This window comes from Nansenia antarctica (genome assembly GCF_963989245.1).
Source record: "Nansenia antarctica genome assembly, chromosome: 1".
NCBI lineage: Eukaryota > Metazoa > Chordata > Actinopteri > Argentiniformes > Microstomatidae > Nansenia > Nansenia antarctica.
In genome coordinates this window covers 68,783,632-68,810,018 of record NC_137674.1, presented here as the reverse complement: position 1 = coordinate 68,810,018, position 26,387 = coordinate 68,783,632, and the positions used below count along the sequence as shown (strand labels likewise).

General features: G+C 43.4%; 1 protein-coding gene across 1 annotated transcript; it reads left to right on the top strand.

Moving 5' to 3' along the window:
* Positions 1-1,174: 1,174 nt before the first annotated feature.
* On the top strand, positions 1,175-19,010 carry LOC308152457 (apolipoprotein B-100-like; the record flags this gene model as incomplete). Its single annotated transcript, XM_080525444.1, has 29 exons — positions 1,175-1,244; positions 1,545-1,583; positions 1,701-1,813; positions 1,907-2,052; positions 2,249-2,396; positions 4,766-4,918; positions 5,050-5,174; positions 5,280-5,365; positions 5,481-5,931; positions 6,064-6,178; positions 6,274-6,420; positions 6,534-6,745; positions 6,909-7,104; positions 7,240-7,419; positions 7,673-7,876; positions 8,096-8,263; positions 8,372-8,577; positions 8,923-9,105; positions 9,199-9,329; positions 9,439-9,649; positions 9,740-9,912; positions 10,093-10,256; positions 10,371-10,480; positions 10,572-10,945; positions 11,061-17,093; positions 17,307-17,418; positions 17,563-17,586; positions 17,721-17,907; positions 18,018-19,010. The coding sequence occupies exons 1-29, from the start codon at positions 1,190-1,192 to the stop codon at positions 19,008-19,010; spliced, it is 11,439 nt and encodes a 3,812-aa protein (XP_080381570.1). The 5' UTR covers positions 1,175-1,189.
* Between the last annotated feature and the right edge of the window lie 7,377 nt (positions 19,011-26,387).

Genomic DNA, 26,387 nt, shown 5'->3' with positions numbered 1-26,387 from the left:
TATCAATACGGTGGAAAACTTCAGTTGTCAACTTTAGTTTTTTTCACATCTTTAGAGAATTAATATACTTTTACTTTTACTTTCCATAATATTCACATTAAATGGAGAAGGGTAGACTGTTGAGTATAGGCTATGTGTTTCTGTTCCTGAATTCACCGTTTGAATTTGCAAGTCAGCTTTTTGTTGGGTACAAAAAATTATGCAATGAAATATTTGTTGGACTTCACCCAGACCAGCTAGTTCTGATCTGTGGCACTGGCCTTTGCCAGGCACTCATACTGTTGCCTAATGTACAGAATTTACATATTATGTCCATTATTGATAATCAATGGATACGTTCACAGTGTTGAAGCACTTGTTGTATGAGAAATCCTTATGAACATATTCAATTGGAAGTAACTGTCATGATCATAGCATTATTATAGCTTATAGATGATTTATTAACTCCACATCAATAAAGAACAGTATTTGTAATGAGTTATCACTATCTATAGTTAAATAATATAGTTCTAAAATATAGTACACTTTTATTTTTGTTTTATTTGTATTGATTTTTTACAAAAAAGACAAAGACAAACAGTTGGACTAAAAAACAAGGTTTTCTTATGTGGTCCTAAGTGCATGATGTGAATAAAAAGGGTCAGATGTATAGTATTTTCTTATGCATTGCTTTATCTATAGACATTTCATTGAGAGAGAGCTTAATGGGGTTAACTACAGACACTGCATTACAATTTGATCATATACAAATTAGACTTACAGGTCATTCATTACATTACAGTCTATCATTTGGTTCCATACAAGTAAATTAACACCTGCAATAAAATGTTATAGAACATCTATATTATACATGTACATTTACAAATACATTTCAATTAACACTTTTTGTCTTTATTTCATTATGAGCTCATTCTCATTTTGAACAATCTTTGAACATCTGTGTTCCAAAAAAAGAAAAGAAAAAAAGACTGATTCTGCAAGTTGGCTATCATATCCATGGGCAGATCTATGAAAACAGTTGCCTTTGTCCCTCCACACGAACATATGGGATGGACTTTGGAGTTGTCTGTAGCTCCCACCCCCCATTTCTATAGAATACCTGGGGTATAAAAGGCCTGTGCTGTGGTCGAAGAATCAGTCTCAACTGAGTACTCGCCAAACCAAAGGAGAGAGCTTCAACGAACCCACTATGGGTGACTCAAAGCTTTGCCTTTTGCTGCTTCTAAGCACCCTTGCCTTGACCTGTAAGTACCTCTCTGCCTGCTCCCTGAATCTTACCTGGTGGTATTTTGTTTTCAAAATGTTTATGATTTTTGATTTTTGATTTTTCTTTGTGAATGTTTTTTCTACAGCCAAGCCATAGATGTATCTGTCACTGTTCAACTCTTAAGAGTTACATTCAATAATAAGTGTTTTGTGTTTTTCAATATCACATTTATATCAAACATTTGGCAAGCATATTTTTTCATTTACCTTTTCCTTTTTTGTTCCTGATTCAGACAATATTTTTAAATATACATAAAATATGTTTTATTCCCTCATAGATGCCCAAGAAGAAGAAGACCACCACCCAACATGCTTGCGTAAGTGCCAACGGATCATTTAATTTTTCCAATGCACATACTGGTTATGATGTAGTTATGACAGTATGGTGGGTTTTTCTTTGATCAAATTGAAAATGTATTTCTGTTCTTCCTTAGTGGCAAAAAGGTACAAGAGCTTCCACAAGTATGAATACCAGTATGAAGCTGAGTCCTTGAATGCCATAAATGGAGCATCTCAACTCAAGAATGGACCCAAGGGCTCTTGCAAGGTGGGAATTTAGCCTTCACTAATCAATATTCCCCCTACACCATCATTGCTGCTAGGGGAAACAGTCCTCTAAACTCTGTGCTTCTCCCTGCAGGTTGAAATCGAAGTCCCTCAGACTTGCAGCTACATCCTGCGCACCACAGGCTGTAGCCTGAGTGAGGTGGTCGATATGGACGCAGAGGGACACCCTGTGTTCGGACCTGCCCCTGGCTCTGATGCCTTTGCTGCTGCCATGGAGAAGTAAGTATCCCTGTCACAGTGTCCCTTTATCCCATACTGTATGTTTAAAACCACCTTCTCTTTTCTGTGGGCCTCCTCAGTTGTACAAGTACATAATTCTCTCTTCTACTGTACAGCTACATGATAATAAATATTTAGAAATACATGAATGAAATGAGCTGGTAAAACAACCTCTGACCTCTCTCTCCTTGTTCAGACATCCTCTGAAGGTCGTGGTTGAGGGAGTGTACGATGTGAAACTGTACCCTGAGGAGGACGAGACCATGACCATCCTGAACATCAAGAGGGGTATTGTCTCTGCCCTGGCCGTGCCCCTGGTGGAGGAGGAGAAGAACAAGGAAATGGTACAGGACTTCTATTTTCTTGTAAAAATACTCCTAAATATTGTTCAAGTCAAGAGTCAAGAGTCACTTTATTGTCCCATCACTGGGAAATTTGTATTGGGCTTACACCCCACAGCAGCCAACAAAGAGCAACAGACAATACAGGATATTAGCACACAAACAGAAGGCGGACCTGATTAAAACAAGAGTGGGAATAAAATGATAAGCAAGATAAGTTACATTCAGCTGGTGCAGTTTAAAAGTTTAACAGAAACGGGAATAAAATAATTTTTAAATCTATTTAATCTAGCGCGGGGGACTCTGAACCTCCTCCCAGAGGGCAGCAGTTCATACTCTGCATGTAGGACATGGGAGGGATTCATGAGAATTCTACTAGCCTGTCTGAGAGTAGCCTGTTCAAAAATAGACTGCAGGGATGAGTGGTCTTTCACCCCTATGATCTTCCATGCAGTCTGTATCAGTCGGACCAGTTTGGACCTTAGTTTTACAGATAGGTTACCAAACCAAGATGTAATGCCGTATCTGATGAGACTCTCTAAGACAGACTGGTAGAAAAGTAGCATACATTTTGGGTCAACACATGAACTCTAAGGCGGCGTAGGAAGTGTAGTCGTTGTTGTAATCTGCTACAAAGGCTGTCTACATGAGTGCTCCAGGTGAGTGAGTTATCAATGAAAACCCCAAGATATTTGTAAGAGGCGACCTGAGAGATGGATTGTTTGTGGATGACCACAGGCCTGTGGTCCCCAACACCTCTGGGGTTGTACACCATCTCCTCAGTTTTCTTAACATTTAAAACCAGGCAGTTAACATCACACCATTTAACAAACCTCTGGATTTCAGAATAATAGTCATTTAGGTCACTGTCCTTTTTGATTAAAGCAAGGATGGCAGTGTCATCCGAAAATGTTATGATGCGGTTGCTAGGGTAGGTGCTTCTGCACTCGTTTGTGTATAAAGTAAAGAGCACAGGGGAACTGACTATACCCTGTGGAGCACCAGTGCTTATGGTTCTGGGTTCCGAAAGAGTGCCATTAACACTGACCCGCTGTGTGCGGTTAGTTAAAAAGGAGTGATACCATTTTATAATGAGGGGGGGGGACATTAAGCCCATTTAACTTCTCAATTAAAAGGTGCGGTTGTATCGTGTTAAAAGCAGAACTGAAATCAACAAATAGGAGTCGGACATAGTAGGTAGGGTCCTCTAAGTGCTTAGATATGAAGTGCACCATGGCTGAGGTTGCATCATCTGTGCCTGTGTTACATCTATACGCAAACTGAAAAGGATCCAGAGAGCAACTGACTGCATTTTTCACTTTACATATAATGAATTTTTCAAAACATTTCATTACAACAGATGTCAAAGCGACTGGTCGCAGGTCATTATTTTCCTTGCAGCTAGCCTTCTTAGGAACAGGAATAATGATAGCGTCTTTCCAGATGGACGGAACAGTGTGAGAGTCCAGAGACTTCTGGAAGATAGGACACCAGGCCTCAGCCAGCTCCTCACTGCAGGACTTTAGCATGAGCCCAGAGATGCCATCCGGTCCAGAGGACTTTCTAGGGCGGGTGTTAGCGAACAGTCTCTGTACCTCGCGCTGCTCAATGGTGATACTTGCTTCCAACTCAGGCAGCGCCTGAAGAGACACTGTTTGCTCCATCGAGAAGTCGGCAGTCTCAAACCTGGCATAAAAATGTTTTTTTTTTTGGCTTTTTCACCCTCGTTTAGGACACTAAGGCACCTTTTAGCTGGGGCCATGTTAGTCATATGTTTCATGGAGTCCCATAGTTTTTTAGTGTTCATAGAAGAGCAGTGGGATTCAAATGTCTCTTTCTGTTTCCTCTTGGCCCCCCTTAATTTGTGATTCAGTTCTTTTTGGATGTTCCTCATGGCCAAAAGATCCTTATTCCTGAATGCAATTCTTTTCTGAACTATGCACTTTTTGATTTCCTTCTTGATATGGGATTTTTTGTTAGGGTACACAGTTATAGATTTCAGCGGTAACACGTTATCTCTGCAAAACTTTATATAATCTGTAATAGTGTCAGTAGCCTCTTCAAGGTCCAGACCGTGAAAGAGGTCCCAGTCGGTACAGGAAAAGCAGCCTTTTAGGGTTTCAATGCCATCATCATTCCAGACATGAACTGTTTTATTGAATGACATTCAAACATTGTTTCATATTCAAGTGGTTCATTTATCATAATTATTAATTCTACCATATTATGTATGTGAATAGCTCTGTATAGAGAGCTTTCAGTCACCTTCAGAATGGAATCTCAGATACGTATGGAAATGAGAAATGAATGAGCATTTGTATTTAAATATGAAGAAGACAATTTGACTTATCGGTTATCCCCACCCTCTCCAGCCCACCATCCACGGCATGTGCAAGACCCATAACTCTGTCAATGACCGGCTGGACATTGCCACAGACGTCACCCTCACCAGGGATCTGTCCAAATGTGACCACTTCGTCCCCCAGAGGGACCACGCCAGCCCCCTGGCCCTCATCTCTGGCATGGTAAGAGCTCCAGATGTTAGAGGGCATTATTCTGAAATGTACCGCAAGAGAAAAACACAAGATAGTTATTTAAATGTGTTTACATCCTTTATTTTCACTGTTTTAAAACAATAACTAACCCCACCCTACAGCACTACCCTCTTGCCCAGCTGATCAGGAGTTCCCAGACCTGCAACTACAAGTTTGACAATGAGCACATGCACATGACCTCTGGTGCCTGCACTGAGACCCACATCCTGGTGCCTTTCTCTCACAAGTGAGTCAAACATTATAATGCTCTCTCTCAATCATCCATGTTCCTTGTTATGCCAGTATGATCAGAGATGTGATGTATATTTACTATCTATTCTTCTCTCCACAGAGGAGAATATGGAGTTACCAACGTTGGCAAACAGTCTCTGACTCTGCTGGAGGTGTCCGCCTACAACGAGAGAGTCTTTGACCACAGTAAGCATTACATTATTTTAATCTTACATTATTTTCATTATGTGGATGTCTCAAACAATCAGAGAGTTAAAATAATTATTATGATGTCTAAGATGTGGTCTTTGTCTGTCTCCAGATGAGGCCAACGTTATGGGGCTGCCCATGGAGGCTGCTGAGGACAAGAGCGTTGTCCAGGACAAGGATGCTGCTCTGGCTGTCCTGAGGGAACTGGCCACTCTGTCCCAGTCCAACAGTGGTGAGAAGAGGGCCCACCTCTTCCAGAAGCTTGTGACCATGGTCCGTGGAATGAAAGCTGAAACCCTGAGCCCTGCTGTCCCTGAGGCCCTGGAAGTGTCCGGACCCCTGACCTACCAGGTTCTGGCCCAGTGCGGCACCCCAGAGTGCAGCAGCGCCATCATGCAGATCCTCAGGACCTTCGACAACTCTGCCATTGAGGTTGATGCTACCGTGTTCGCCATGGGACTGCTGCCCAACCCCTCTGCCCTCCTGGTCAATGACATCCTGGCTATGGCTCAGTACAAGCAGAGCAAGCCCATCATGTATGCTCTGAGCAATGCTGTCAAGAGGTGAGTGTGCACTTATAATGATTATTAGTAGAATTTGTACATATTTCCTTTATGGACGTCTAATATAATAAATGTTGTGATTAGAATGTATTGTCTGTAATCTTTAACATATTACATTGTGTTTCTCATCAGGTTCTACAAGGCTACAGGCAAAGTGACCCCTGAGATCCACGCTGTTGCTGAGTTCATGGCTGCCCAGCTGGGTGACTGCACCGGTGACAAGGAACACACCTTCATGACCCTGAGGGTGAGTGTACCATCAATCCCAACTACTCTCTGAAATCTGAGTACTAAAAGTAGTTGAATCAGAGGTTGTAATGTTTGTTACTTTCTGTTCTCCAGGTCATTGGTAACATGGCCGCAGCCATGGGAGCTGCCAGCCCTGCCCTGAAGTCCGCTGTGATCCAGTGTGTGAACAAACCTGAAGCCTCCCTGGCTGTCCAGGAGGCTGCCATCCAGGCCTACAGACAGACCCCTGTCCCTGAGGAGGTTAGCCAAAATATAAACTATTAGCTTTGAAACAACAATGGAAAACCACATGTTTTCATTTTGTTTACTATATTGTAAATACTTAATAGGTCAATATGTTTTCCTTGTCACAGGGCAGAGAGGTGCTAATGCAGGTCCTTTTGGATGGTGCTAGCCCCCTGCAGAAGCGTGTGGCTGCCTACCTGGTGCTCATGAAGGACCCCCAGCCAAGTGAACTGGCTCAGCTGGCCGAAGCCCTGCCCATCGAGGAGAACCAGCAGGCCAAGAGCTTTGTCATTTCCCACTTGACCAACATCCTGGCCTGCACTAAACCCGAGACCCAAGAGTATGTGAAGATTTATACACAATTCATATACATGTACAAGTTTTCACTGTACTTATCTTAGTTAGCACTTCAACTAACAACCTAACATATACTTTCTCAGTGTCTGTTGCATCCTCACTCATCATAAGTGTGACCTTTTCATTCATCCTTTCTTCTCTTACAGGCTGAAGCAGAAGATTCTTGATGCCCTGCATGGCAATGAGGTCGGAACCGTCATGGACCCCACTAAGTTCTCCCGCAACTACAAGATCGGATCCGTAGAAGGAAACATGATCTTTGAAGGTGCCAGCTACCTGCCCAAAGAAGTCATGCTGGAGATGACCCTGAAGGCCTTCGGCTATGATGTTGACATGGTGGAGGTAAGAAAAAATACTCAAGGAGTTACCTTTGAACTCATGCTTTATCTTGTGCAGAAATTGTTTGCATGTATTAGACCTCAAATTTACCCTTCAGCTTCTGCTTCACTATATTTAAAAAAAAAACATTACTTTTAGGTCGGTATGGAAGGCACAGGACTTGAGCCAACTGTTGAGGCCTTGTTTGGAGAGCATGGATTCTTCCCCGACACCGTGCTGAAGACCATCTACTTCGTATCTGACAAGATGCCCCTGGAGATCACAGAGGTTCTGAAGAACATGTTGCCTGCTCTCAGGAACGACAGAAAGAAGAGACAGGTATTCAAAACAATACTATCTTGTGCCTGTTAATGTTTCACTTTATTTTTTCACAGAGCTATCATAATAATTCTGTGATTTTCATGGTACTGTGTCTTAAGTAGTTTTTTCCTAATCAGCATAATACTGAAGTAAAAACGGACAAAAACGTATAGATATGTAGTTTCACAGTTTATGTTCTTGATAATGAAGTGCGTGCCTTTTACCTTCATATTAATTTGAATATGTGCTCACCGCCTAATGTTTTTTCTAGGCTTCCCAGAACATCATGAGGGAAATTGGACGCAACCTCAACAAACTGGTGAGGGACCTGAAGGCCCAGGAGTCCCCTGAGGCCATGGTTTACCTGAGGCTGCTGGGAAATGAGCTTGGATACCTTAAGACCAACGAGATGGAGGAGATAGCCTACTCTGCTGCCTTGATGATTGACAACGTGCTGAAGATGTTCCCCACTGATGTATGTACAAGGACACACACAAATTCAACACTACCACTTAATGGTTGTCAGTTGTATAATTGTAAAATTGTGCTACTTAAAACAGCAAAACATTTATTAGACTGCGGCAAAAACATAATTCTCTTCGAAAGTGACATAATCCATTATTTCAAGAAGATGACAATTTGATACATTTGACACTTTTTACAATGCTAACTATGAAATCTTCATGTTTCACAGCTGTTGAAGGGATTAATGACCAAGGCTGACAATGAAGTCTTCGCCCATTACATCTTCATGGACAATGAATTCTTCCTGCCAACTGCCACTGGTGTTCCTCTCAAGATTGCCTTGTCTGGTACCTTCACCCCTGGTATCAAGGGAGGAATTCACATTGCACCTGACATGGTAAATTATTCTATTCCTTTGCAAAGATCTATTTATGTACCATACCCTTTACATGAATAAACATGTCATTTTATATATAACTCATTGTGCCTGATCTCTTTCCTACAGAGCGAGGTCGCCTTCATGCCCTCTGCTGGAATTGAGTTTGTGACCCATGTTGGCTCCCACATCCCTGAGTATGTCCTGTCTGGACTGGACATGCACACCAACCTGTATCACGAGAGTGGGCTCAGTGCTAAGGTCGCCATGGCTGACAACCAGGTCAAGCTGACCATCCCTGCTCCCCAAGGCCCTACCACGCTCATCAGCATCACGTAAGAATTTTAGAATATAAATTCAGGTAATAGTTAATAATAATGAGGGGCGCTTAGGTGGCGTAGCGGGTTAAGCGTTGACCATGTAACCGCAGGGTCCCTGGTTCGATTCCGGCCGGGGACATATCCTGCATGTCATCCCTCCTCTCTCTCTCACCCATCCTTCCTGTCTAAATCTTCACTGTATCTATCAATAAAAATGAAAAATATGAGTGGGACTGCCTCACTCAGAAAAAAGAAAAAAAAAGTAGTTAATAATAATGAACAGTTACTATTACACAGCCATTAATGTTAACATTTACATTTCACAGCCATTAACATGTCTTTCTTCTACCCAAAATACAGCAACTCCCTGCATGCAATCACCTCTGCTGAAGTGAAGACCATCCCACCAATGGTAGAGGACCGAGTTGATGTGTCTGAGTGCACCCCTGTCTTTGCTGGCATGAAGTACTGCACCACCCTCCAGTACACTGATGCTAGCTCCCATGATGATGCTCCCTACTTCCCCTTCACCGGAGACAGCAAGTAAGTGGTAGAGCTTCTGAGCACATACTGTATACTAATTAAAAGAGAAATCATCTTAATGGGTAAACTAATGACAACAAAACATTTCTTTAGGCTTGCTGTAGAGCTCCATCCCACCGGTGAGGTCTCTGAATACACTGCCACCGTCGGCTACGAACTCTTAAGGGAGGGTGAAGAAGGCCGCCAGAAGGTTGACATGGTGAAGTTGGTCCTGAAGGCTGAAGGTAAAGATTTAATTTGTAAATTCATGTTATAAACTGATACAATTGTTTTACCATCTTTTTTCCCCTTTTTCCTTCATGACTAAACTTTTTGTTTTTAACATGAACACAGGTGCTGAACCCACTGAGGCCACAGCATCTGTGAAGTACAACAGGAGGAAGCACACCATCACCGCTGACATCCAGATCCCTGACTATGACCTGGAGGCTGGACTGAGACTGGGTGTTGTCGATGGCAATACTAAGGGGAAAGGAACCCACTCCATCTCCATTGACCTCATCAACAAGAACATCCCTCAGCTGTCCCTGGTTGGTCGTGCTAAGTAAGTAAGCAATTCCTCATATTTCTTTATTCTTTATAGTTTTGTTGTGTTTCTATTGCATACTTATCAGCCTTCCTCGTGGTTGAATAGGATTGCAGCCATGAGGGAAGCTATGCTGCAGGTTCAGCTGCTCGTCCCTTCACTCAAGGCTGATGCCACAGTTACAGCCAACCTGAAGCGTGGTGAGGAACTGGAATTTGAGCTTGAGAGTGACATCAAGCTCCCAGAGACCAACTCAGTGCAAAAGATCACCCTGAAATATGGTATGGATGTTTATGATATTCTCTCACTTTTTTTGCAAAGATGGATTCATTGTTTGGCTTATATTTAGCTATGTTGCTATGTTTGTTTGACTGTGCATTTCACAAGACTTGTTTGTCAATTCTCCATTGTTGTCTTATACAAGTTCTCACAACATGTTTTAAAATTCCATTAATTTCTAGATGACAGCAAGATTGAGGCTGAGATCAAGTCTGACTTCAACTCTGAGATCCAACACATCTTCCCTAATGCTGAGGCAATCGAGAAGATGGTCAACGATGTTCTTGATCTGCAGTTGGGCCAGACTGACATGAAAGTCCGGCATTTCCTAACCAAGTCTGTGGAGGTAATATTTAACTTTAAGTTGGCTATTATTGTATTACTTGAATCAATTAATTACAAAAAAAAAAAAAAAACTTTGTTTTCACTGAATTTATTACAATAATTGGTTTTACTTCAGGTAACCAACAACTACCTGGAGCACTACGGTGCTGATATTCCTTACATGCATCACCTGAGAATCGCAGCGATGCCCGACATTACTCTGCCAGAGAGGCTTTTCCTGAACACGTAAGTAACCTTAATATCAATTACACTCATTGCCAACAGTCTGAGAAGCATTTCTAATGAATTAATCCGGAAATATATTTTTTATGTACAGCGAGGCCACAGCTGCATACCACTTCAACAATGAACATCTCCTCATTAACATCCCTCTGCCTCTTGGCGGAAAATCCACTGAGGAGCTGAACTTCCCTGCTGCCCTGACCACCCCACACCTGGTTGTGCCCCTGCTTGGCCTGGAGCTTGCCTCCTATCAGATCCCCATCCCTGAGCTTTTTGTTCCTGAGACCCTTGCTGTGCCTGTGCCCCTCTTCGGAAAAGCTGAGATTTCCACCAAGGTGAACAGCAACCTCTACAACTTGGAGGGCTCAGTGTCTGCTGGCAGAGACGCTGTTGAGACACCAAGCTACTCCGCCAAGTTTGAAGTGGTTGGCAGCTGTCCTCTGGACCTCCTTTCCGTCCGGATTGAAGGTACAATCTCACCAGCAAACATTTCATTATTTTATTTTAATTAATATAAAATTCATCATCTGGTATTTATATAGATATGTTAAAATACATAATGTTTCTCTTCATTTGTAAATAGGCTCTGGATTACTTGAAAGCACTCCTGCTGATTCCATCAAGGCCCATGTGAAGACCTCTGTGAGCCACAAGCTTATTGATGCCAGCATTAGCATCATGGAAGTCTGGACTGTCACTGACAAGATCAACGTGAAATCCAGCAGCAAGATCGACGCAACAAGCCCTATGGGCCTGACTGTAGCTCTGGAGCACACTGGTCTGGTTGGCTTCAATTTTGAAGAGATCTCTGCTGATAGCAACCTGGAAGGAACAGTCAAAGCTGGACCAATCTATGCCAACACCATCGCCACCCAGTCTTTCGCCATCTTCCCATTCAAGTCTGAGGCAAAAATTGATTCTTCCCTGAAAATTGATTCAACCATTCTTCAGGCGCAGAACACCATCGCTGCATCCTTCGCCAATGGTGAGCTGTCTGTTGAGTCCAACACCAATGCCTACGAAGACCTCCTGACTCAGGCTGCAACACTTACCTTCAAGGAAAACCAGCTGTCCCTGAAAAGTGAAACCAATGCTCTTGCCTTTGGCATGAAGATCCACAACCACGCTGAGGCCTCAGCTGGTGCTGGTGCAGTCACTCTTAAGATGGAGACCAATGCTGACCACTCGGAAGATCGCATTTACTCTCTGCTCACCGCCTCCATGGATGTCCATGGCCTAGCTGTGAACAGTGATGCCAGTGTGAAGCTGCTTGAGAATGAAGCTGCACACAAAGCTACCCTGACAATGAACAAGGATGGCCTGGCCACGAGCACAACAACCACCCTGCAGGGACCCCTGACCGTGGAGAACACCTTCAATGCTGGACTTGATGCCTCCAAAGCGACCCTGTCTATCGAGACCAAGAGTGCATTCCATGACATGAAGGTAGAGAATACCAATGCTCTTACCATCACTCCCTCTACACTTGCCTTTAACTCCAAGGCTGAGGCTATTGTCAGTGAGAGCACCTCCTACACTCATGACATCACCGTTGATCTGCACGACTACACTGCTGCTGTGAATGTGAACAATGATCTGAAACTGCTGGAGGCTCACCTTGTCAATGAAGCTCATCTGAAGGCAGAGCTCCACAAGGCCGACCTGACCGGAAGCCTGAAGACTGTCTATGGCGAGGAAGAGATCAAGCACACCTATGAGATCAACTATGCCGATCTGACCGCTAACGCTAAGTGCAGCACCATTGGAAAACTCTTTGGAGCTCACATGAGCCACAACAATGAGCTTGAGGTTGTTGGTTTTGCCGCCAGGATCCAGAATGATGCTCGCTTCAACTCCCAGCATCTCCGCTTCGACCACACCGTCCGTGCCAGTGTCATTCCCTTTGACTTCAATCTTGATGCCATCTTCAATGCAGATGGTGACCTGACCCTATATGGAAAGCAGAGTGCTCAGCTTTATGGAAAATTCCTCCTTAAAGCACAGCCCCTGGCTTTTGCCAGCTCATATGAATCCAGAGCCTCAGTCAGCCAGCAGTTGAATAATGGCTTCACACTGGAGACCACAGTTGACAACAAGATGGACACACTTGTGACTCCCCAGGAGCAGAAGGCCACACTTACAATCAAGTCCAAGGTAAACAACCATGCCCTCAATCAGGAAGTGAATGCATTCAACAACGCAGAGAGGCTTGGACTGGAGGTGTCTGGTACGATCCTTACTAGCCTCCTGAACACAGCTGTCAGTGAAAACCAAGAATTCATTGTTTCTGGATTCCTGAAGTATGACAAGAGCACTGAGAGTCACATGATTCAGCTCCCCTTGATTGAAAACTTGCCTGCAATCCTAGAAAGCGTCAAGATCACTATTGTGAGCATGGCAGAGGCAGTGCAGAACTACATCAACAGTGAAGAAATCAAGGCCAAGCTTGATGCTCTGCCCCAGGAGGTGAGTGACTTTATTGCTGGCCTGAACTTGGAAGGCAAGGCTGTCCAGCTGAAAGAGAACCTCATTGCCCTCACTCACGAGTATGCTATCACTCTGGAAGACCTGGAAACCTCCCTGGTGAACCTTAAGGCTGCTGTTGAAAAAGTGCTGACTGAGATTGCAACCCGTATCCAGGGCATTGTTTCTCTAACAAAGGACATGATCGTGAGTGGCACTCTGTCTGAAACTGTCATTGAGCGGCTTAGGCAGGAGCTACATGCCTTTAATGAGGAATATGACATCAGTTCTATGCTTGTCGCTGTCATTGATGCCATCGAAGAGCTCATCAAGCAGCTTGACCTGCAGAAACTGAAGGACAGTAGCATTGCAATCCTGCACGACATTGATGCCCAGTATGAGATCAAGGCTAAACTTGAGCACGCTGTGAGTGAATTGAAGCACTTCATTGAAAGCTTTGACAAAGCCAAATTTGTTGAGGATCTGAGGAGCTACATTTCCTCCATCAACTTGGAAGCGCATGTTGAGCAGCTGATGGCTCAGATTCCTACTGACATTATTAGCAAGATTGTTGAGTCTGTCAAAGAAGTGATCCAGGAATTTGACATCATTGGCAGGTTGAATGCCTTCCATGGAAAGCTGAGAGAGCTAATTGTCAAGTTTGAGGTCGAGAACCATATTGAAGCAGTCCTGGAAAAGTTTGTGGAGCTCATTAAGCACTTCAAAATTGATGAAACCATTCAGGTGGTAGCTAACAATCTGAAAGCCATCGATATCCCAGCCAAATGTATGCATATGCTGGAAGAAGTCATCAATTACCTGAAAGCTACTGAGATCAACAAAGTGATTGATTATTTTAATGAATATATTGATTCTGTTGTACAGAAGGTTAAGTCATTTGATTATAATGCCTATGTGGATGAGGTCAACCACATGATCAGTGAATACACCGTTTATGTGAACGAGTTGATCAAGGCACTGGAGTTCCAACAGAAGCTGGAGGCTTCAAGAGAGTTTGTCAACTTTATTGTGTCATCAGCAATTCACTTTATTGAACATCTGAGGGAAGTCAAGGTTGCAGACATGATCAAAACACTTAAGGATGCCATTGACCATGCCATCTTCAATGACCTTAAGGTAATCTCTGAGAACCTGAAGAACAGGATGGCTGATATTGACATCAGAGGTGAAATCATCTCCTACCTCCATCATGCGAGCGAATACTACACCAAGGCCATCACCATCATTACTCACTTCTTCAGCAACGTTGTTGATGTGATCCAACAGGTGGCTGCCGACCAACCAATTGTCACTGAAGTTAAGCAGATCGTTGAGGGAATTGTAACTGGACTGAAGACAGCTGAAGTGGACTTCCCTTCATTCACCATCCCTCTCACTAACCTGGTCATTCCGGCCACGAAGATCAGCCTGGACAAGCTTCAGCAGATTGAAATCCCCACACAGCTGGATATCCCTGAGTTCACACTCCTGGGTTACTACAGTGTGCCAGCCACCACCCTTTCTTTTGATGATCTAAAGCAGAGAATTATGGCGATCATTGATTTCATTGCCAACTTTGAGATTCATTTTGTTGATCTGGATGCCTTCTTTGGAGACCTTACCATGAACTACCTACCTGCCCTGCCTGAGTTTACCCTGCCCGAGATCACCCTTGCAGAGTTCCACTTCCCAGCCCTCCCTAAGGTTGCGGCTGAGAAGCTCCTGGAGATCCCAACCCTGCAGATTCCAGAGTTCAAGCTGCCCAACATCCCCAGTGAGATCATGGTCCCAAGCTTTGGCAAGCTCTATGCTGAGGTCAAAGTCAGCACCCCCGTCTACAGCCTTAGGACCTCTGCTGAGCTCCAGAACTCTAAGGACAGTGAGATGACTCATCAGCTAACTGCTTTCTTAACCTCCCAGGCCACCTCTCCCAGTTTTGAGATCCTCAACTACAACCTGGACTCCACTGCTCGTGTTGCTGTCCCCCAGACAAACCGTGTGATTGTTGCAGAGACCCTGAAGTTCACCCACTCGGCACTTTCAGTTGAACACCAGGCATCAGTGACCCTCCACAGCCTCACAGCCCAGGCCTCAGCTAAGACCACAGTCAAGGCCACCACAGCAGCCTACACTGCTGACATTGCCAACAATATCTTCCTTGCTACTGAGGGTGGTTTGTCTGGCTCCATGGACACCACCTACAATCACCAGCTGAGCTTCCCAATCATTGGCTTGACCAGCGAGACCCATCTGACCCAGAAGGCTATTGCCCGCCAGCAGGGCACGACAATCACTCTGACCATTGGAAATGAGGGCACTACTAAGATCAACTCTCATGATGGCACCATCAAGAGCGACTTGCACTTCACCATCGATCCCAGCACTGCCAAGTTGACATTCACTAGTGACACAGACACTGCACTTCTGAAGATGAAGCAGAGTTTGAATGCTGATGCTGTCATCCTCAGCCACTTCAAATTCGATGCCCGTTCTGAGGCTGAGGGCCCAGCAATTAAGAACAGCCTTGTGGTGGTATCTGGAAATGCTAACCTGGGAGACATGAAGGTTGAGCTGAAGGCAACCCATGACACAGAGCTTGTTGGTGGAGTCAGTGGAGACCTGTCCAACTCCATCAATGTGGTGATTCGTCCCATTGAGATTGTGTTTGACTTCCACAATAAGGGTAACACAAAACTTAGCCTCCATGAGGCTCTAACCGCCAAGATTGATCTCCAGAATGACTACTCAGCTACCTTCAAGCCTGATGCTCAACATATCAACACTGTGGCTCTTGCTCGCTTCAACCAGTACAAATATCAGTACAATTTCACCATTGACAACAACGATAAGGAAGCCGGCATCTATGCTGCTGTGGATGGTCATGCTGATCTTGAATTCCTGACCCACCCTGTAAGCATCCCTGAGTTGCACCTGCCCTTTATTAATGTGCACACCCCTGCCATCAGCGAGCTGAACCTGTATGAGCAGACTGGCTTGAAAAACTTCTTGACCACCACTGAGCAGTCTGTTGATGTGGATGTCAAGATTCTGTACCAGAAGAGCCACTATGCCCACGATCTGGGTCTGGTTAGCATTCCCTCTCTGGGTAACCTGATCACAGAGCTCTCCTTCAAGTCTGCCATCTTCAATCTAAATGCCAATGCTGGACTCTATGGTGAGGATGACCTTGTGTTCCGCATAGGAGCTACCACAGCCTCTGTGTTTGAAGGTCTGAAGGCCAAGCTTGATGGCACCACCAGCCTGACCACCAAGCGAGGGCTTAAGCTGGCCACTGCTCTGTCCCTGGAGAACCCCCACATTGAGGGTACCCTTGATAGCACCATCAGCCTGAACACCGACAACATGGAAGCTGCTGTTTCTGTGGCAACCGTTGCTAAGATTGCCCTGCCTATCCTCCACCTGGAAGTCAACCATCAGCTGGTTGCAGACTCCAAGACCAAGGCAAATGCTGTCTCCACCTTGAAGTTGAAGGGTGATTTCAACCTGCCCCTAATCAATGCTGTTGGCCAGGCAGATGCTGATCAGAGCCTGAAGCTTGAGGGAACCCTTGAGTACATCTCTGTGGAGTCAACCACCAAGGGACACATTGACGGCACAATCCTGGAAGTCAATGCTGTGTTGGGAGCTCTGGACAACGAGGCCAACATTTACCTGAATGCTGATGGCCTCCGCTCCACCTTCAAGACCATTGCCAATGCCAAACTCAGCAATGGTGAGACCAAGGTCCTTGCGGTGGATGTGGATGAGAACTTGGCTGTAGAGGCATCACTGAGCCGTGTGTATGCAGTGTTGAAATTCACCAGCAACAACGAGGCCAACTTGTTGACCTTCACCACCAATGGAAAGCATGTAGCCATGGCCACCATCGACTTTGCACCAATGTCATCCCTGACTGCTGATGTTGAGATCGACATGTCTCAGCCAAGCAACTTGGGTGACATTACCATCTTTGAGAAGACTGTTGTCGAGCTGACAGCCCCCAAGCAGAAGATCTCTGCCACTGCCAAGATTGTCTCCCCCGTGTACACCACAAGCATGACTGCTGAGGTGGAGGGTGATGCCCCTGTCTTCAAAGTCGCATTCAAGTCCTCTGCTACCTCCATCATTGTCTTCCTTGATTACGACCTGGATGGTGAGTCATCAGATTTTCTTTTAAACCTTAATATTTGTATGGTAAAACTTAAGGTTTTCTTTAGGTATAACTGGGCTGGCTCTAACACACTTTAGGTACAGGGTATGCCATTGCCATATAACCTATACAATATATAGTATATTGCACCAATGCCATGATATATACATTTTCTAGAAGAAAAAAATGAAAAAATCTAAATGTTTGCTTCAAAAGCTTCCTTCACTGCAAGTGTTGAAAATGCAGCCCTGAGCCTGACTGGCAAGGCTGTCCTGACCCACGCTGACCTGACCATGGACATCCAGCACGTTCTTACCCAGGCTCTCAGGTAACACTCGTTTTGCATATGTTTATTATGCATTAATTGATTGGTTATAATGTTTAGCAATTAACAATCCAGAAGAGATGTTTTCTAACTCCCATAACTGAGTTAATATTAATCATTTGTTTTTTTTCCATTTGTGCATTTTAGGAACAAGCGCGAAGAGGAGGGAAGGTACATATTATATTTCTATTCTATTACTTATCATTAAATCGATAAATCAATATCTATTGCATGATCAAATAATGTCTGAAAAAACTCATATTTTTTGCTTTGATTATGCTTATACTGTTTGTTCACTTTTTTAGTGCCTCCCGCCACACCCTGAATGTGGACATCACCAGCCCAACCTTCACTGATGCACACTTCCGCTATGCTGCTCGCAGAGATGGAGTCAGTGCTTCCATCTCTACTCCATCCACTGGGTTCCTGGGTCTCCAGCTCCAAGGCAGGATCCCATCTCAGCTGAGCGCCAGACTCTACAGCCGTTATGCTGTGAGTATCCTTTACATTACATTTTTGTCACCATTCACAATTCAGATAGTTTTGCCTTGTCTTAAACATCTATTGAAATTGTACTCATTGTATTTCCCCTGATCCAACAGTCTGCCCCCGAGGATGATGTTGACATCTTCATCATCAGAGCCTCTGCCAGGGATGCTGACAAGCTGAACCTGAAGGTTGCCTACAACAGGGATGCCCCCAATGACATGCTTGTTGGTCTGAAGGAGAGACTCCCTGCTGTCACCTCCACCCTGAACAGCTTTGCTGACAAATACGAGCTCTTCGGGCACGTGGCAGGGCTGAGGAGCTCCATCATCAACCTTATTGACGAGGCCTACACCGCTGCAAACAGCCATGCTGAAGATCTGAGCCAGCTGTCTATCCTCTTCAGGAACACCGTTGTCCAGTACCAGAAGACTGTCCAGGTCTTCCTGGATGCTGCCATCAAGTTCCTTAGGGAGACCCAGTTCAAGCTGCCCGGCTCTGAGGAGATGACCACCCTGCCTGAGGTCCTTAAGCAGCTGACCAGCAGTATTGCAGTTTTGCTCGAGCAAACCTTTGAGAAGATCTCTGTAAATGCGGAATACTATTTCAATGCTATGATCGACACGATCAGCACCGTCCAGATCAGTATGCCAATCGGTGATGTCATGAGCGGAGGGCAGATGATTGACCAGGTGAGGAGCACCACAAAGAACTTATTTGCCCAGGTTGCTGGTCTGTTCAAGCATCTCGAAAGGCTCGACATGATCCTGGAGAAGCTGGGCGAGACCCTGAAGGCCATCGTTGAGAAATCCCAGGAGTTTGTCGACACTCTGAAGTCTGACATTCTGGATGCTGTTGCTCTCTACATCAATGCTTTCTATGGCAACCTCGTCTCTGTGGTCAAGAATGTCGTGGACAGGTTCAATACACTGAACATGGAGAACGTGAACAGCGCCATCGAATACATCATGGAGTTGTTTGTGTCTGCGTTCAACCAGTTCAACAACAGAGTCTCTGGTCTTGTTCAGGCTTCAATGGAGGCCCAAGCTTATGTGAAGGTTAGCGAAGGAAAGCTTGAGATCGACCTTCCCTTCCCCTTCCACCTGTGAGATGCACAGACAGACTGAAACCTTAGTCTATTTAAACACTACCATCTGTTTACTAATATAATTCTTGCTCAGAGGAACAGAACTGGATATAGAGCTCAAACAAGTATTTCAACATGTACGTCAAGCCTTTAGGTTAACATGCATCGAATGTTATATTCTGTTTGTGTAAATTACAACTGGTTCCTACTTCAATTTTTCTGTACTGTACAATATGCAATTGAGTGAGTGTGTAATAAAAAAATAACTACTTCCTACCACATCGTGCTTGAACTTTTTCGAACTCAAATTGTGTGAGTAATCTATCAGACCTGTATTTCAAATGCACACATGTCATTAATGCAGACGGTAATGCAGACGGTAGTCAGTTGGACCATGGAAATGTCTTATACTAAGAAGGCAAGGCAAGTTTATTTGTATAGCACATTTCATACAACAGGGGCAATTCAAAGTGCTTTACATACACCTTTCCAAAAAATACAGCAAGAGGAGCATAAGTAAGAAAATAAAAATGACAATGAATAAAAGCAAATAAGAAGAAGTAAATAGATATAGAATAGAAACATTTAATAAGACAATAGTTCATGGATAAAAGACATTATTTGTTCAGTGCTTGGATATTCTGGTTTTGGCCGACTGAGAGAGTGTTAATTAAGTGGTGCTGCTGATGTTCACTAAATGCAGTGCCCTGCATATGTAATGGAAAAAAGTGAAGCATTTTCTCTTCTTTATGCTCTACAACAGTTTGGATTTTAAATCAAACAATTACTATCAGGTTAGTGAAGTATATTTACTTTTAAGAATTCGATTGAAATAGATCACAAGTAAAACTTCTGAGTTATAGACTATTTATTCAATCAAAGTTACATTAAAGGTTACAGCACTCCTCTCTGATGTAGATGGTCAATGGTGCAGGGTGGAAAGAGAGCTCTTTGTCTTTTGTTCACACAATTATACCCCCAATGACCAAGGTGTGAAAGGGGTTAGGTTACAGCAGGTGAAAGGGCAGGGGGCAGGTCACAGGAAGGGAGGCCATCTTGAACATGTGAGGACAATGCTGACCATGTGACTTCTAAGACTAAAGGGCTCTGCACACAGCGTGCGATTTCTGTTGCGGTCAACATTCCATTTTGAAGTTTGAATGGAAGTCTATGAGAACATCGCATCTCAACACACACGGCCCCGATTTTAATCGCACAGCGAAAATTCGATTCCATTCATTTTGAAGCTAACATTTGCTGAATGGAATCGAATTTTCGCCGTGCGATTAAAATCGGGGCCGTGTGTGTTGAGATGCGATGTTCTCATAGACTTCCATTCAAACTTCAAAATGGAATGTTGACGCGGAACAAAAATCGCACGCTGTGTGCAGAGCCCTAAAGGAATGCTAATTCATAAAATCCCCCTTGTTAATAGAATCCTTACAGAACTGTACAGGTCTATGAATGTGTGTGCAATAAGACAGATATCTACACAGGTCTATGTGTGTGTGTGAAAATATACCACATTAGAGAAGAGATTCACAGCTTTTATTTGATGGTATTTGTGTATATTGGTTTCATCATTCATAAACACTTTTATGCATAGTCCCCCTGTTTCAGGGTACCCAAAAGTGATGGGACAGATTTAATTTAATAATAATAATTTTGCCATTTAGCAGACGCTTTTATCCAAAGCGACTTACAATTACGAATTACAGGGACATTCCCCCTGGAGTAACTGAGGGCTAAGTGCCTTACCCAAGGGCACACTACCTGGAGAGGGGAAACAGCTACGCGAGACTGCTCTTTGTGGACTTCAGCTCCGCCTTCAACACCATCCTTCCAGACAGGCTAGTGACCAAACTACTAGACCTGGGTCTATCACACTCTATATGTGCATGGATCAAGGACTTCCTGACCGACCGCCCCCAGAGGGTGCGGGTGGGCCCCCACACCTCCACAGCCCTCAGACTCAGCACTGGGTCCCCCCAGGGCTGCGTGCTAAGCCCCATCCTCTACAACCTCTACACCTACGACTTCACCCCCGTCCACCCCAGCAACTCCATCGTAAAGTTTGCAGACGACACCACCGTGGTGGGCTGCATCTCGGGGGGGGACGAGGCGGCGTACAGGGATGAGGTAGAGCAACTGAGCAAGCTGTGCAAGGTTAACAACCTGCTGCTGAACAAGTCAAAGACCCAGGAAATCATCGTAGACTTCAGGAGGAAAAAGTCCGAGATCCAGCCCCTGCTCATCGACGGAGAGAGCGTAGAGAGAGTCTCAACCCTCCGATTCCTGGGCGTGCACATGCAGGATGACCTGTCCTGGAAGGACAACACAACAGCCACCATCAAGAAGGCACAACAGCGGCTCTACATCCTGAGAGTCCTCAGGAAGGAACACAGCAAGCAGGAGATACTGGTGACCTTCTACCGCGGCGCAGTGGAGAGCATCCTCACCAGTGGAGGCTCCTCCATAGAGGTGGAGGAGGCCTGGCCTTCCCAATAATTTGAGAGAAGAGAGAGAGATTTAAAAAAGCAATAATTATATTTTTTATCAGACACACAACATACAATTCAGAACAATACTTTATCCATTTCTAATATTTATCCTGCAGAACAGCACTCATACACGCGTGTGGCGGAAAAAGGTACTACACGGAGGCCAGGCCTCCTGTCGGAAAGTGGTTTCTCATAGAAGTCAATGTAATGCAATTTTTTTCATGGCAATATGTGATTGGCCAAATCACTGAAAATGGGTGGGCACAGGAGGCCTGGCCTCCGTGTAGTACGTTTTTCCGCCACACGCGTATGAGTGCTGTTCTGCAGGATAAATATTAGAAATGGATGAAGTATTGTTCTGAATTGTATGTTGTGTGTCTGATTGACATAGTGTTTGAGTGCTTTTGACATGTCATTGATTGTATGTAGTATGTTGTGGTGAATGTTGTGAGCCTGAGCAGAAGGGACAATAGCTGCTGCAGGCGGACCAGAGATTCATGCCAATTGTTTTGTTTATTTGATGACCCATTGTGCAGGCAATAAAAGCTGCTTCATCCACCATCCTGAGAGTGTCCCAATCCCTTCAGTACCGCCAAACACAAATTAATAATTTTTAACAAAGACAGATAAGAAGAACAGGGAACATTCCATCGCGAGTGAAGCGAGCAAGCGGAAACAAAATTGGCCTCCTCAATTCTGGAAGTCACCAGCCTCCACTGATCCTCACCTACGGCATCTGCAACTGGTTCTCCAGCTGCACAACCGCGGAGAGAAATGCGCTACAGAGAGTCGTGAGAACAGCCCAGAAGATCACTGGCGCCCCCCTCCCCTCTCTGGAAGAGCTGTACAACACACGCTGTCTCAGGAAAGCCTCCAAGATCTCCAGGGACCCAACCCACCCTGGGTACGAACACTTTACCCGGCTGCCCTCGAAAAGGCGGTACAGGACCATGGCCGCAAGGACAAACAGACTGAAGAACAGCTTCTACCCCAGGGCCATCCAGGCCCTGAACACAGCAAAGACCTAGGTTCTGGGCCCTGGACAGTCTGGACGGATTGATGGCAGCTGCTGGACTGAAAAAATCAGGTGTAGTGCTGAGGCACAAATATGTACATTTCAAGCCTGCAAACTGCGACACTTTAAATGAATGTGCAATAACACTATGTGCAATATGACAACCCTAGTCGTCTATCTGTACAGTATAGTATAGTGGATAGTGTACATAGCCTTTATTTATGTAAACCAGCTCCTTCCCTTCTTGTGTTTCTTTTTTTTTTTTAAGTTTTTTTTCTTTCCTAACACCAGGGGAGCCACCCCTCCTAAATTTCGTTGTTTGGTACCTGTACTATAGCAATGACAATAAAGACCATTCATTCATTCATTCACTAGTAGTGGTGTGGCTTCAGGCGGGATTCGAACTCACAACCTTCCGATTTATAAAGGCCCAATCCCAATTCCCAATCCCAATCCCAAAGAGCCCTACGGCTCTTGTTTTGCACGTTCACATGCAGGGTATGGGCGTTCCCATTCTTGTTTTTATGTAGGGGTAGGGCTTCTTACGGCTCCGATCTGAGATTTTTGACGACCCCGCTCTGAACGGAGCCATAGCCCTACGTCCCAGAATGCCTTGCGAATCATCTACACTGCTACAGGAATCTGATATCGTTCTTGCAATGAGGAAGTCCTTACACAAATGTAATTATTTTCCTTCATTAATAAAGCTTTGAAAAATTATGATAACCATCATATTATGTTAATTTAATGTCATTTCAATGTATTATAGACCTTTTCTTAACAAGCATAACAAAAAATCACCATTATGCCGATGCTTGCTGTGTGTGCCTATGCCCACTCAACCATAGAAATACACCATGCCATCGGAGTGAGATTCACATTTCCACTCCAGAACAAGATGTGCTATCCTGTTCTGTTTGTGATTGCTGAAGTCACCAGTGTTTTGTTTTTTTCTTTTTAATTATGTTCCAAACTGTTTTAGCTGTTTCTGATCATTTCTGTCCTGAATTTTAGGCCTACTTTAGTCTTCTTGACCTTCATTGACACCACTTTGGTTGACAGACACCAATTGCAGACTCCAAAGGCAAACACAAAGCCTATAATCAATACTAGACATTCACAGCTCTCTGAAAAAAGTGGTGAAACCAATATGTACAAATATTTTTAAAATATATATATAAGAAGAACAAGAACAAGAATTAAAAAAATATATATTATAATAATTACCCTTACTGTATTTTTCTCCAAATCCAAATAAAATCCAAAAGAAGAAATCCAAATGTACTGTTCCATTACTTATGCAGGACACAGTAGTAAATAGATTAGATTATTATTCATAATTATTATTATTTCACTGTACACTATGTGATCATCTAATTATGTGTAGTTGTGTGTTTCTAGCATGTTCATGTTCTATCAGCATGTTGTGATGTGCTAAACATGCAGTTAAAAACAAAACAAAACAAAACAGCTGTTTTGCGTGTGTTTTGATTTAGAGAGCGTTTCTCCGCTATTTTGGTTTGAGGTGTAGGCCTACCTCAAATAAGTATATGTGACACGTTATAATGCTTTGGTCTCCATGTTGGGATCTGATGTAATGATCAGACTAACGCAGATTGTTTTGTGAGCCTGCTAACAATGTAAAGTAGTGTTATAGTTAACTAAGTAGCAGTGGGGATTACTCACTGAATCCATTGTGTTGCAGTATTTTGGCTTGACTAGCGAGCTTGTGTTGTGATTCTCAACAATCACAACACAATGCCTTTGAAATGTAGTTCCGTGTTTCAAAAGAAAAGTCAGAACATTTTGATTGGTTGCCGGCATGCGGACCAAAAGACTTCTTCAACTATTTCAATGATTGACATACTGTATATCATTTGAAAGCTTACAATCTGCACAAATGGTATTGACACATCTTATCATTCTTTCCCATACCAAAATCTACCCATATTGTATGATCATGGTTGGATATTCTAAGTCTTGAAGAACAAACCAGCGCTTAACAATGTCATCATATGTTGATGCTGAGCATTGATTAGACACTTTGGGCCTAGCCATAGATGAAAAAAACATTTTAATAAAGAATTTACATTGAAAGTGGGATTTAGTCCAGGACTAGGCTTAATCTATGTGTGGCAAAGCATATAGACTCAGTTTAAAAAGTACACATAGGAACACATAGCATATATTTTTATTTATTTTTTACAAGGTATAACCTTGTTGTATAGACCTCTTACCACTTAATTAATCACCTTGTTGTTTAACAATAACCTGTGATTTTTAAAATATTATATATACCACTTGATTTCTACATAATTGTTCAACCTTCCAAGTGTAGGTTGCCTTATTCCAGATCTGAATGTGCTTGATCTAGGCCTACTCTGTTTTAGTAATACTTAAGCAATACAAACAGTTTTATGTTTTGTTTTTGTTGTTGTCGTTTTGTTTTAAAAATATTGTTACTCTTCTATAGTACATCCGAAATGCAATCTCACAGTTCTGTCCCCTTACATTACCCCCTATCTTCGCTCACTGCACCAAATCAATGACTGGTATCTATGAACTCACATTTGTTCGAGACTTTTCTATAGATAGTAGTGCTCTGCAGTCCTGTGGACGCTGTGTTCCTCAGCCTGATTAAGTTATCTTCCTGCTGCACTGTATGTCATCACGCTGACTGAGGGCACTGTATGTCATCACGCTGACTGAGGGCACTTCTTTTGTAATCCTGATCAAAGAGGTTCTCATATATCCCTGTTAAGGGGTGAAAGGTTGACCCACAGTATCCTTATTATGTATTATGTAAGTAAGGTATGTAGTTATTTGTCTGTGATAGTTGCCAGGGATGTATGTATAACATGTTTATTTAAAGCTGAGAAATTTGCATTTTTATATGCCTCTAATTTGACAAGAATAGCTTTTACAAAATGTCAGCAAAAAAGATGTTGAAATGTTGTTCATGTGCACTGGATGGTTAAATGTGAAGGCAGACACTTTTATCTGACTTACAATTAATTAGAGATTACAGGGAGGCATCCCTGGAGTAACTAAGGGCTAAGTGCTTTATTCAAGAGCACACTAGTGGTGGTGGTGTTCCCAGGTGGGATTTGTACTGATGACCTTCTGATCACCAGTTCAACTCACTATCCACTAGGCCACCTACCACCTGGGACACTGTAGTAGAAGATACCTATGACAGGTGACTAATATTTTCTTATGGGCACTTACATTTATGTCATAAATGCCTTTAGTATATTAACATGATAACATCTATAACATAATATGTATTTAGTATTGCTTCTCAATAAAATATAATAATTTAATAAAATAATATAATATAATATATTAAATTAATATCATTTATAAAAAACAGATATCCTATATTATTATATAGTCAAATTTAGTTAATTCACAGTCCAATGCATTTGGTGTATTTCAGATGTGGAAGCATTTGTGTCTATCTGCTGTTCATGGTTACTTGATGTTGCTGCCATTTGTGCTTGAATGTCTTGTCTCCCCGGCATGTTTGTGCTTGCTCCAATTATGCTTGATATGTTTGTATGTCCTGCTCCATTTGTTTGTGTTTGCTGCAATTGTAATTTTTTAAACTAATGTATTTTATTTTAGGGAGCCTATTGTCAACTGGCCCGGGGACTACAGCTGGAAATTAGCCATGTAGGCTAAAGCTGCTCCATTTACTGTTGTTACAGTCAATTAATGGGGACTGTCCACGACATCATAAACTAATAAACTAAACTAAACTAAATAAACTAAACTTATAACAGCAGTAGCAAAGATATAATCACAGCAAGCACTGTACTAAAATACCATGGTTTTGTAACATGTTTAGACAACTATAGTCCTCAACTAAGGTATAGAGGAC